This window comes from Bubalus bubalis, chromosome 23 (assembly GCF_019923935.1).
Source record: "Bubalus bubalis isolate 160015118507 breed Murrah chromosome 23, NDDB_SH_1, whole genome shotgun sequence".
Lineage (NCBI taxonomy): Eukaryota > Metazoa > Chordata > Mammalia > Artiodactyla > Bovidae > Bubalus > Bubalus bubalis.
In genome coordinates, this window is record NC_059179.1 from 46,799,316 (window position 1) to 46,812,534 (window position 13,219).

General features: G+C 44.7%; 1 protein-coding gene across 2 annotated transcripts in view; it reads left to right on the plus strand.

Moving 5' to 3' along the window:
- The window catches only part of DOCK1 (dedicator of cytokinesis 1), a 559,970-nt gene that overhangs the window by 350,443 nt on the left and 196,308 nt on the right, over window positions 1-13,219 (plus strand). For both annotated transcript variants that reach the window (XM_025273840.3, XM_025273841.3), the window contains exon 29: window positions 5,023-5,117. In XM_025273840.3, the coding sequence (XP_025129625.1) occupies window positions 5,023-5,117 (95 nt within the window). The remainder of the gene's footprint in view (window positions 1-5,022; window positions 5,118-13,219) is intronic.

A 13,219-nucleotide genomic window follows, 5' to 3' on the forward strand; every position in this document is an offset into this window, starting at 1 on the left:
CATTTTACTTAACACTCCAGGATATCTGGCTCTAGGTGAATGATCATACCATCGTTGTTATCTGGGTCATTAAGATCTTTTTGTATAGTTCTTCTGTGTATTCTTGCCACCTCTTCTTAATATCTTCTGCTTCTGTTAGATCCATAGCATTTCTGTCCTTTATTGAGCCCATCTTTGCATGAAATGTTCCCTAATTTTCTTAACGAGATCTCTAGTCTGTCCCATTCTATTGTTTTCCTCTATTTCTTTGCATTGATCACTTAGGAAGACTTTCTTATCTCTCCTTGCTATTCTTTGGAACTCTGAATTCAGATGGGTATATCATTCCTTTTCTTCTTTACCTTTTGCTTCTCTTCTTTTCTCAGATCTTTGTAAGGCCTCTTCAGATAACACTTTGTCTTTTTGCATTTCTTTTTCTTGGGGATGGTTTTGATCACGGCCTCCTGTACAAGGTTATGAACCTCTGTCTATGTCATTGGTTTACTGTTTTTCCACTAATTATTTTAAAGCACATATTTTTTGAGTAAACTTTTATTTTGAGAGAATTGTAGAGTCAGACACAGCTGTAAAAAATAATACAGAGCATCTTCGTATGCTTTGATCAGTTTCTCCCCATGGGAGCGTCTTGCAGATCTATAGAAGAGTATCAAAATCAGAATGTTGATGGTGATACAGTCTCATATTGAGTCTCCCCATTTAGCTTGCAAGCTTTCCTCTTTTTATCATTAAAAATGTCAAGCATACAGAAAAGCTGAAAGAATAGTGCAATGAAAACCATTATTCCTATCATTTGAATTCATCAGTTGCAAGCATTCTGCCATATTGGCCTCGACTATCTATCTCTAGTGGGCTTCCCTGGTTGCTCAGATGGTAAAGAATCCACCTGCAATGTGGGGAGTCCCAGGTTCAATCCCTAGGTCAGGAAGATTACCTGGAGAAGGGAAAGGCAACCCACTTCAGTATTCTTGCTTGGAGAATTCCATGGACAGAGAAGCCAGGTGGGCTACAGTCAATGGGGTTGCGGTGAGTCGGACATGATTGAGTGATTAACACTTTAGTCAGTCAGTTCAGTCGCTCAGTCGTGTCCGACTCTTTGCGGCCCCATGAACTGCAGCACACCAGGCCTCCCTGTCCATCACCAACTCCCGGAGTTCACTCAAACTCATGTCCATCGAGTTGATAATGACATCCAGCCATCTCATCCTCTGTCATCCCCTTCTCCTCCTGCCCCCAATCCCTCCCAGCCTCCAATGAGGCAACTCTTCACCTGAGGTGGCCAAAGTAGGGGAGTTTCAGCTTTAGCATCAGTCCTTCCAAAGAACACCCAGGACTGACCTCCTTTAGAATGGACTGGTTGGATCTCCTTGCAGTCCAAGGGACTCTCAAGAGTCTTCTCCAACACCACAGTTCAAAAGCATCAATTCTTCGGCGCTCAACTTTCTTACTTACTTATGTATCTAGGTATCTGTTTCTGTTAACATGTAGCCAAATCCTGTCAGAATGTGAGAATCATGTGAGTGGTTCAGCAGGTAGCTCTCAAGGATGAAGACAATGTCCAGTGGCTTCGTTGTTCTTCCAGAACATCACTGTCATCTCTTCACACCGTCTACATTCACATTCTCCCTCGATTCTCCCCAGTCTCTGTTGTCTTTCATTATAAGCTTTCTCAAAGCTGCATCTAGTCCAGATTCACTCATCATGTTTGCTTATTTCTCATTAATCTCTTTTTTTTCTAAAATAGTTCATCGCCTTGTTTTTCCTTCCCTTTCATGGCATCGCTTTTTAAAATTCAATTTCATTTTTATTTATTTTCTGTTTTTGAACAGATAGAGCCTTTAGCTTTGCAGACTTTGCCCACACCATCCCCCCACTTTGCCCGCCCCCATTCTGTAATTTTTGATTGCTGCCTTTGTACAGATTTCTTTCTTCAAATTCATATGTCCTACAGACTGGAAAGTGAAAGTGTTAGTCACTCAGTCATGTCCTACTGTTTTTGACCCCATGGACTATAGCCTGCCAGGCTCCTCTGTCCATGGAATTCTCTAGCCAAGAAGACTGAATTGGGTAGCCCTTCCCTTCTCCAGGGGATTGTCCCGACCTAGGGATTGAAGCCAGGTCTCCCACATTGCAGGTGAACTCTTTACCATCTGAGCCACCAAGGAAGCCCTCCACAAACTGGAAGCTTGATCTAAAATTCAAGTTCACCTTTTGGCAAGTAAAAATTGTGGTTAAGCATGCCCTGTTATGTCTGTCGGGAGGCTAGGAATTCCAGGCTGATCACTACTGATGATAATGGGTTTGATCACTTGGTTAAAAGGGAATAACTTCTGGATCTCTCTGTTGTGAAGATACATGGCCCTTAAAGGTCATCATGGAAACTTTGAGTAATACATTGGTATCCACAGTAAACTGGCAGAGGTCTTATCCTCTAGCAGTTTCATCAGTTGAGTTTAGCATCTATTGATGGTCCTTGTCTGAAACAGTTATTTCTTTGACTTAAGATAAGGATGTCTTCCTTCTGAGAATTAAGACTCTTTGGCTTTCACCTAAGAATATTTGGAAGCCACTGAGGACATAGATTCAGTGGAAGATTGAAGAAGTGTTGGTGCCTTGATCAGATTTTAAGAGGTCACTTTGAATGAAGTGTGGGGATCAAGACAGACTAGAATTTTCATAGGTAGATGGGCCAGGCTTTCCCTCTGGGAGTCCCAGTGAAAAATGATGACCGATTATCCAAGTGGGTGGGGCCAGAGATGGACAGAAGCAGATGGCTTTGTAATAAGAAGACTTTGCCTATGGAATGCATTGATGGCTCTTATTAGAGCTGTTCCCTTATTATATGGAACATCTTGTGTACAATCTAAGTAAAAATGCAGCAGGAATGGATTCATATAAAATGATGAAATTTTCACAAAACGTGTATTAAATCCTCCAACTCCTCTTGTCAACATGGAGATGGCAGTTGTAATGGCCTGTTCAGCCTCATCAGCCTTTCCAGCAAATACACTGGTGGGGACCACCGCCACGGCTGCTAATTTATTCAGACCAACAGGGAAAGCCTTGAAAACCCTCATCTCCCACAAGCTGCAGCATTTTGTTTGATCAGCAAAGTACCAACGTTTAATAGCTGAGCCATACTAATGAAGTATGGGACTGTGTTTCCTAGAGAAAAAAAAAAAGGAGTTGGTGTGGGAAAATATGCTTCTCTTCCAGAATAATAAAAGCCAGACCCTGTATCTCAATTATTAGGCTTTGAGGAGTAATCAGCAAGAAAGCCAGCAATTTCATGCAAATAGAGATGTGACTAAATTATGACACTCAGCCTACAGAGGGGGCAACCTGGTCATTAAAACAGGAAACTCTTTACAAAGTGGGGAAACTTAAGTAGTGAAATATGAATTTCAGGAATTAAACTGGGAATAGAAAAGTGTTCCTTGTGTCAGGGGTCATTGAGAACACCTCTTGCTCGCAAGCCCTGCTGGTCGGGGCTCCTGGGGGCAGTGTTGGGAGGACACAGGACTCACTTTTCCCTCTTGACTCTGCCTTCTATCCTAACCTCTCCTGCACTGGAGGTCTCTGTTGTAACAAGTGTGATCATGGTGGTTCCTGGAGTTTTTGTTCATGGGTGGGGGCTCCACAAGGTCCTCCTGCAGCAGAAATGACTCGCTGTAACACTGTAAGCTGGCCATTGTTGGTAAGGTGGTGGAGAAGGTATCTTTGATCCTTGGCTTTTTCCTACCGTCAAATGGAACTTGTGTCTTTTTGCAAGAAGGTCTTGTGTAGAACTCTGTGCTGGAAATTGCTTTCTGGGCTGCTTAAATTCTGCTCACCACCTCAGTCTTCACAGCCATTGCACTTAATTATGAATCACTAGATGAAATAAATGGGAAACATCCATTCATTTGCTCATCTATGACCGCAGCCTCATTTTCCTAACATGACTTCTCAGTCGCTTGTGCCCTTTCCACCCAGATCCTGAGGGAGCAAGTGGCCTATATTACTGGGGTGTGCACTTTTATGACGCCTGCTTGTTTTGTTCAGGTGAGCTCAGAATAAGCTCTAACTGTCAGATTCAAGAAAATCTCCTAATTCTGACAGCACAGAGTGGACCCACTAGGAGCAGGGAACCCCCTCCCGACACCAGGAGCAGTCTCATCAGTGTGGAAGCAGGGTAGGGTCACAGGCCACTGCTCTGAAATGCAGGGGACCATCTAGGAGACAAGAGAGCCATCACTGAGTAGCTTATGGATTTGATGATGCCACATAAGAGACTTTGGCAACTTGACCATGTGCTTGATTTGTTGACAGAGTGCTGACTAGGAGCAGATGGTCAGGAGTTCCTTTCTGCACCTTTAATTTGTTGAATTATGTAAGAAAAAGGGAAGGATAATAATACTGCAGGTTGAATTTGATGGGCCCTGTTTATAATTAAAATGTAGGTAAATATGGGCTTTCCTGGTAGCTCAGTTGGTAAAGAATCTGCGTGCAATGAGGGAGACCTGGATTCGTTCCCTGGTTTGGGGAGATCTCCTGGAGAAGGGAAAGGCAACCCACTCCAGTACTCTGGCCTAGAGAATTCCAAGGACTGTATAGTACATGGGGTCGCAAAGAGTTGGACACAACCGAGCGACTTCTGCTCACTCAGAGTAAATATAAGACATAGTTACAGCCTGCATGTTATATTTGATTGAAAGTGTTTCCTTAAGCATAAAGAGTGTGAATATATGTAACTAGCAAGGGTTTATTCCTTGTAATTCTTAGAGAGACATGACCAGAGACTTTCTTTTAGTATATCCTTGAAAAACTTCTCCAGGACATGAGGTGCTCAGGTACACAGAAAGGCAGAAGGCGTCATACGCAGCTCTGTGAAATACATCTTCATTACTTTGTGCTATGTTCTCATTCAGCTAAAAAAGAATAATAATAAGGTCATTTATAATGCAGTTATTCTGGGGGTGGAGGTGGGCATTGGCTTTCACCTTTTTCTCGGTGGGCTGTTTGAACGTTCTGCTTTTATTTCAGGATTTCCTGATGGAGACATTCATCATGTTTAAGAACCTCATTGGGAAGAATGTCTACCCATTTGACTGGGTGATCATGAACATGATGCAGAATAAGTGAGTATGGGGGCGGCTGTCCTCGAGGAGGTGCCCGGCTCACGGCTGGTGCCAATGGAGGTGTTGCCTGGGTACCACAGGGTGGCCCTGCTTCTGCGACGCAAGTGGTTCTTTGGAAAAATGGGCTTGGAGATTGAGTGCTTTTCTTACGTCGGCGCAGGGCTCTGGGGTTGAGAACCTGGGCTCTGCACCCCCCAGAAGACAAGCGTGACTGTGATCCACCCTTCACTGTGCCTTTGTCCAGGGCTTCTGTTTTCCATCCAGTTTTAACCATATGTGTTTATTAGCCAAAGCGATTCTCAGTTCTCTGGGAGGCTTTTGAAGAGTGTTTGCATTTCACATATTTCAGCTTAAAGAAATCATGAGCATTTTCATTATACTTATTAAATATTAAGTGTGTGCCATGCTCATCATCTCCCTGTGAGGGCTGTTGGTTAATTTTCTAGTGCGTGGGTTTTATAATTTCTGTAAGTGCCATCAAAGATCATGGGGTTCTCCATCACTTGTGGTTTCTAGAAGGAATGTCTGTTGATTTCTTTTTGCCCCTCCTTTCTTACTGAGAGCCTTATGGAGATGACTGTCGGCCTATAGTCGGTGCAGTGGTAAGCAGTAAGACAGGAGAGCTTGTGTACCCTTGGCCCAGGTAAAATGTTGACCATAACATTTTGCCAACCTGCAACACTGAACTGCAACCAGGGAACGACATTGATACAATTTAGCCATCTTATTCAGGTTTTCCCAGCTTGACTTTTATGCCTTCCTGCTTGTGTTTCCTTTCTTACAGTTTTTTTTCATGTGGTGTGTGTTCTCAAATCCACCCCCATGGTCAGGACACGGAACATTTCTTTCACTGTAAGAATCCCTCTGGAACTCATTTAAGTTGTTGTTATCAGTGGTTTGTTCCTTTCCATCGCTGCATAGTGGTCCACAGTGTGGATGTGCCACAGACGGTTTAACCTTTTTTTTTAACCACTGAAGGACGTCTAGTCTAGTCTCAGTCTGGGGCTATTACAGATAGATCTATTACAATTAGATCGGTTATGAACATTCCTGTGCAGGTTTTTTTGTGAACTTAAGTCTTCCTTTCTCTGGCACAAATGTCCCAGGGCTGTAAATGCCGTGCTTGTGCTAATTCACTTCAGTTGTGTCAGACTCTGTGTGATCCCGTGAACTGTAGCTCACCCGGGCTCCTCTGTCCATGGGACTCTCCAGGCAAGAATGCTGGAGTGAGTAGCCATTCACTCCTCCAGGGGATCTTCACGACCCTGGATTGAACCTGCATCTCTTGCACCTCCTGCCTTGGCAGGCAGGCTCTTTGCACTAGTGTGGCCTATAAATGCTGATTGCATGATAACTGCGTGTTTAGCTTTATCAGGAACTGCCAGACTCTGGCTGCATCGCTCTCCATCCCCATTAGCCCTGGAAGAGATGTCCGTCTCCTCTGCCTCCTTACCCGCGTTTGCTGTCATTGACGTTTTTATCCTGGCCCTTCTGGCAGATGTGAACCATGTCACACTGTGGTTTTCATTTGCATTTCCCCTGATGACTTTGCCTCTTTTTGATGATTTTGTCCACCCCATGAACAGATTCGTAGCGGCACAGATCTTTCCCTTTGCCTTTTCTGGGTGATGCTACAATACCTTCTGGAATGAGCACGCTTAGTTCAGTCCTGTCCAACTCTTTGTGACCTCATGGACTGTAGCCCACCAGGCTCCTCTGTCCATAGAATTTTTCAGGCAAGAATACTGGAGTGGGTTTCTATTTCCTCCTCCAAGGGATCTTCCCGACCCAGGGATTGAACTCATGTCTCCTGCATTGGCAGGCAGATTCTTTACCTGCTGAACCACCAGGGAAGTCCCACTTTCTGGGACAACAGGGATGAAATGGGCCCTGGGAACCAGCAGCTGCTGTTCTAAGCAGGCCTCTGCTAGGGCTGAGCCTCAGTGAGTGTCGTCCTTCTGAAGTCATCTGTTGCTGTGGCTGAAACTTCCTTCGGTGCATCTGAAGACACCAGAGAAGTGGGGAGGCGCAGGAGCTGCGTCCCGCAGCTACAGAGACAAGGGCGGCCTGCAGCTCAGAGCAGGGGTCCTGGCCCCAGCTTCCTGGGTTTCCACCTGCTGCCTTTTGGGATCTGCATCCTTACCCAGAACGTGAGGAACTTAAAGCACAAGGCTTCTCTTGCTTTTTCTCTGTTGGGATTAACTTTTTTGAGTGACAGCTTAGCATGAGGCTCGAAAGCTGCGGTTTTCATGTTTTTAGTGGCCTGTTTTCCACATAAAACAAACACACTGACAAACAGAGCCCACTGTCTTGGATGCCCACGAAAACTTGGGTTCTCCTTACTCTGCTGGATGCTGTAGCTGAAAACCACTGTCCTATCTTTCCCATCTAGCAGTGAAATAAGTAGGGGTTTCTATGTTTAGGGGCTTCCCAGGTGGTGCTAGTGGTAAAGAACCCACCTGCCAACCCAGGAGACATAAGAGACTCAGATTCGATTCCTGGGTAGGGAAGATCCCCTGGAGGAAGGCATGGCAACCCACTCCAGTATTCTTGTCTGGAGAATCCCATGGACAGAGAAGCCCAGTGGCCTACAGTTCATAGAATCGCACAGACTCGGACACGACTGAAGCGACTTGGCACACACGGTGCACATTCTGCATTTAACCAAGGCCTGGAAGATACACCTGCCACATCAGTCCTGAAGCCACAGAACTAAAGGTGGCTCTGGAGCCATCAGGAGGCAGTGGGTGCGTAGCAGCTGCACATGGACTTGGCTTGCCCTACGTCCCCTGCTGAGTGGCCATGTCCGGGCACCCATAGGGTCACAAGTAGTCAGACATGACTGAAGTGACTTAGCGCATACACCCCTTAAATATGCCTTTGCTTTTAATCCTATAGACTCTGAAACACAACTTTTCTGTAAGATTTACTACTTAACCTGAATGACTTTTAAGCATAGAAATCAAGGAGTTCCTACTAAGCTTTTTTGGTGCCATTAAACGTGTGTGTGTGTTTTCCAGAGGATCACATCCATTCCTGAGCTCTGTGGAGTTCTACTGTGGACTTTTAAGACAGAATATCATCATAAAATAATTCCTGTAGAAATTACGCAGATACCATAGAGCATTGTTTCTATGTCATTATCTATTTGCCCCTTTTTATTCCTGTAATAAGGAGTTCATGATCTGAAGATTTATTGGAAGGACTGATGCTGAAGCTCCAATACTTTGGCCACCTGATGCGAAGAGCCTGCTCTTTGGAAAAGACACTGATGCTGGGAAAGGTTGAGGGCAAGAGGAAAAGGGGGCAGCAGAGGATGAGATGATTAGATATCATCACTGACTCAGTGGACATGTGTTTGAGCAAACTCCAAGAGACAGTGAAGGACAGGGAAGCCTGGCGTGCTGCAGTCCCTGAGGCTGCAGAGTTGGACACGACTTCGTGACTAAACAACAAATTCCTGTAACATAAGAGCTTGTTATCTTACATGTTGCCAGACTTGCCTGCTCCTCTCTTCCTAGTAGGCATCACAGACTTCCTTGCCTCCTTGGGATAAACAGTGATTCCCAGCAGCTTCCGGAGTCTGTATTTAAGTTTTAACAGCACAGCTGGACATGCAGCTTTACCACCTACGGCTCAGAAACTGACAGAACCAGCCTCTGTGGTCCCTTAAATATTCGTGCGCTTGTTCAGCTTTGCCTCTGCAAATAGGAGTGTTCTTCAGTCCATGGGGCTTGTAAAATGTAATTAAAAACAGCCTCCATTAGTTTTGGGGCCACAGCTTGTAAATCAAGAATCAAATTTATAGGATATAATGAATATCCCAAAGGACAGTAGTCACTCAACTGCTGTATTCAAGAGAGCAAGTGATTGGTGATGGCCTGACATTATAACTCTGCTCTAGGATATACGGGAGCCAGATGGTGAGATGACATTTAAGATAAGCATGGTTCAGATACAGTAGATGTGAGCTTGAGTGTTAGCATGCAGAAGTGCTAGTTAATCTGTCCAGAGGGAAGCAGACGCTAGGTTTTCATTTAAGATCTCAGGTGGCATTGGAAGCCCAGACCTTCACAGCTGGCATATAAGTGCTCTCCGCCACTTTGGAACTTGGATCACCTGGAATTTTCAGGTTTACGCTTTGCGGAGTGTGTAGCCTGGTCTCATGGTGAAGAATTATGCTGTGGCTGTGTTAGAGTTCTCTCTGGTTGTTAACATGAATGCAACCTCTTGGTTGCATTTCTGTGGCTTTCTTTTGGTCTCAGAGCTTGACATCATCCCAGTAATGTTTGTGGACTAATAATCCTGCGTAGATTGTTTACATTTTTTTTTTTTTCTGGCTGCACTGCAGGGTCTTAGTTCCCCGACCAGGGATCGAACCCCTGCCTCTTGCAATGGAAGCACAGATTTTAGCCACTGTACCTGCCAGGAAAGTCCCCAGACTAGATTTCTAAGGCAGAGGAGTGACCTGGTAGGAGATGAGTCTGTTGGTTTGACTGAGCTCCTTTTTCGCCTTGAAGGAGCTTTTGTTATCAGCTGCTTTTATTTACCTGTGATAGGCATCTCCACTGCGTACCAGGGGTGAAAACAGGGGCAGGACTGGGTGTAATCTTCAGATGTTTAGAATTAGACTTTCTCATTTATGTGGAAATGAAACCTTTCTTACATCTGTCCACCATTCAAACTTGCAGCAGACTTTTTAAAATTCAGCTACCTTGATTCAGCTTCTCCCCAGGTCCTCTTCTCTTAGGATGAAAAATAAATTAAACAATCACTTTTACTTCCTCAGAAGTCTCATTGTTTGCAGCTGTGATTATCAATGTTTTCCAGGGTCCTTCTCTGTTGGTGTAGGTTTTGTGTCTCCTTTTTCTTGATTTTGTCCATGTTCAGCTGGGGCCTAAAGGAGCTTATGTTTATAATTTGTGATTTATTATCCTATGTACATTCATAAAGAACTTGGTATATTTTGCAAGTAAGGATTCATAGACTGTGGATATAAAATAGACCAGGTAAAATGATAGAGAAAACTGGAAACTAGAGAAGCCAAAATGCTTGAAGCTGCCTGGGAGATGAAGCACGAAGGAAAATATAATGGGTTGCAAAATTCTCACTGGGTGATAAAAAAGATCCTTGCAGTTTGTCAGGGAAGACTGGCAATTTATGGTGAAGATCCTTATGTATAACATATTGAGCAAGAGAATATCACCATAAAAGAATCAGTTGAGAACTCAAAACTGTGCCCACAGGAAATGGAGGGCATTAGTATTTCAGTTTTGATGTGCCTGAGATGTTATGGGTCAGCATGCTGACCCTTAAGAGCAGTCGGTCATCATTGGACTTGTCCTAAAGCTTTTCTTGAATGTAGTGGATTTTCTGAGCTACCCAATTTAGTCTTGGCAAGTTGTTGACCATGCAAATACTGGAGACCAATTATTATCTAGTTTGACTTTATCTGAAGTCAGGTTTTCATCTTGAATTTGTACTTTCAAACACTGAAATATTGAAGCTTCTCTGGTGGTCCAGGGGTTCACCTTTCTAGTGCAAGGGGTGCCGGTTCGATCCCTGGTTGGGGAACTGAGTCCACATGCCTTGAGGTCAAAAAGCCAAAGCATAAAACAGAAACAATATTGTAACAAACTCAATAAATACTTTAAAAACAAAGCACTGTAATTTCTTCCCAACTTGGAATTTATGAGATCACGTTGCTATTGATTTCATGTGTTTGGGTTTTACTTGTTTTTGGGTCGTGGCGGCATGGAGGCAGAACAATCTATCATAATGGGCCCATGGTTGGGTTCTAGATTACCTCTGTTTGATTGTGTTGGCTCATTTCTACTCCTCCTTCCCTCACCTGTGAGTCCAGCATTTTTGGACCAAGGAGTGTTTTGCTCAACCCATCAACACGCTGCTTTATGTTTCCACCAACCTAATGCATGCAGTACATATTTATACACTTAGAATCATGTATGGCTCCTCTCATTGGGTCTATTTTCCATGTATGCTTTTTTATATAATCTTATTTATTTATGGCTTGCTTGGTCTTCGTTGCTGTGCGGGCTTTTCTCTGGCTGCGGTGAGGGGGCTTCCCTTTGATCCGGTAAGTGGGCTGCTCTTTGTGGTGGCTTCTCTCCTTGTGGTGCACAGGCTCTGGGAGCCCGGGCTTAGTCGTCGCAACTCCTGCGTTCTAGCGCACAGGCTCAGCAGCTCTGGCGCACAGGCCTAGTTGTTCCGAGGCCTGCGGGACCGTTCCAGATCAGGGACTGAGCTCATCTCTCCTGCACGGGCAGACGGACTCTTGACCGCTGAGCCATCAAAGAAGCCCTCCATACGTGTTCTTGCAATCTGGCTATTTCCCTCCTTGAAAACATGCATTTTTCCCCAGTGATAAATGGTCTCCATCAGATGTGTCTACCTCCGGGAAGGCAAGCTCATGGATGCGTCTGCCAAAATTAATCTGGTGTATAGTTGGGGCAGGAAAGAGCAGTAAGACTTTGAGATTCCACCTCTGAGATGCCAGGTTTCTTAGGGGTAAATTGTGAAAATGCTCAGCAGGCAAATTCTCAGGGTAGATTTGTTGCAGTTATTGTATTATTTGGTTTCATTGCTGTGGAAGATTTTTGGTCCTTGCCAGCTCTGTACCTTGGGCTTGCATCGGAAACCATTTGCCTCAGGGAGGGAGGGAGGGAGGTGGGGGTCCCCGCTTTCTGGGGGCCTGCCTCGAGGGCCATAGCACTAGCCCCAGCCAGAAGACGGGCCGGTCTGGGAGTCAGGGTGTTTGTTTCCAGCTCAGTCTCCTTCCAGGAAACGCTCCTCCCATGAAAAGGCATGGAGATGAAATCTTTGTGCAAATTCAAAGCAAGGGTATCAAGCGTTGGGGCTCAAGAGATTCTTGGATCATTTCTTTTCAATATCTTTTTTCCTTTCTTTGCCGGAAGCTTTTAGTTGATGTTTGTAACTTATTATTTGAAAATGACTGGGGTTCCTTTTGAGGTTTAGCGTATCTGGTGCCTTGAAGATTTTAAGCACACCTAAGTATCATTTCTCCTTTGGAAGCAGTATACAGTAGCTGACAGAAACTCTGCCACAATACCACTAGCTAAGGACCAAAAGGAAGAATATATGTATTGTTTTTGAGTGAAGAAACGGGAATTTAAAGTCAGTATAATGAAAGCATTCTGGAATGAAAATTTCCCAAGAGCTCAGCATGCTGGCATTTTATTTAGCTCACACACTTCATAATATCACTCTGGCAACCTTAATCCTCTACCAACGTGTGCAGATGTGCTAAGTCATTTCAGACATGTCCGACTCTTTGTGACCTCATGGACTGTAGCCCTCCAGACTCCTCTGTCCATGGGATTCTCCAGGCAAGAATCCTGGAGTGGGTTGCCATGCCCTCCTCTAGGGGAGCTTCCTGACCCAGGGGTTGAACGCACATCTGTTACATCTCCTGCATTGGCAGGTGGGTTCTCTTCCACTGGTGCCCCTTGGGAATGCCTGGTCCTCTCCCAGAAAATTGGCCTAAAGCAGAGATGTTTTGCAGCTCATATCCCAGTTTGTAGGCGCTGAGACCCAAGCCTGCATCTGGAGCTGGGCTCACCTGAACTGTGACTGAGCACCTTCCTGGCCGGTCTCACCGAGAAGCACATGAGCTCTTCTTCCGGGGCAGAGGTGGCCATGGTGACGCACCAGGTTTCAAGGACAGCTCTTGACTTAGGTCTGGGAATGGTGGTCTGCGTCTCAACGGCAGGATGGGGCACCCACATGCAGGGTGTTTTTTATCCTTCATGACATTATCATAAATTATTTTATTATTTTCCATATAGTTATTCCCTGGCATGCCTGCTTTTGCTTAATAATTACACTTGGCCTAAAATTAAAACAGATAATTCCAGCTTTTACCTGGTTGTTGATAACCAATTTATTGCACACAGCATAGATATTTTATACCAGCTTTTCAAACTGCCTCTTTATTTAATCCTGAGATGGAAAATCAGAGTACTCTCCAAGGAATGGCAGTGATGAAGCACTCTCAGCCAGGACTCTTATTTAGGGAAGCTTCCGTTAGAGGAAAGTTTTAAAAGGGCAAAATCAGTGTAAGG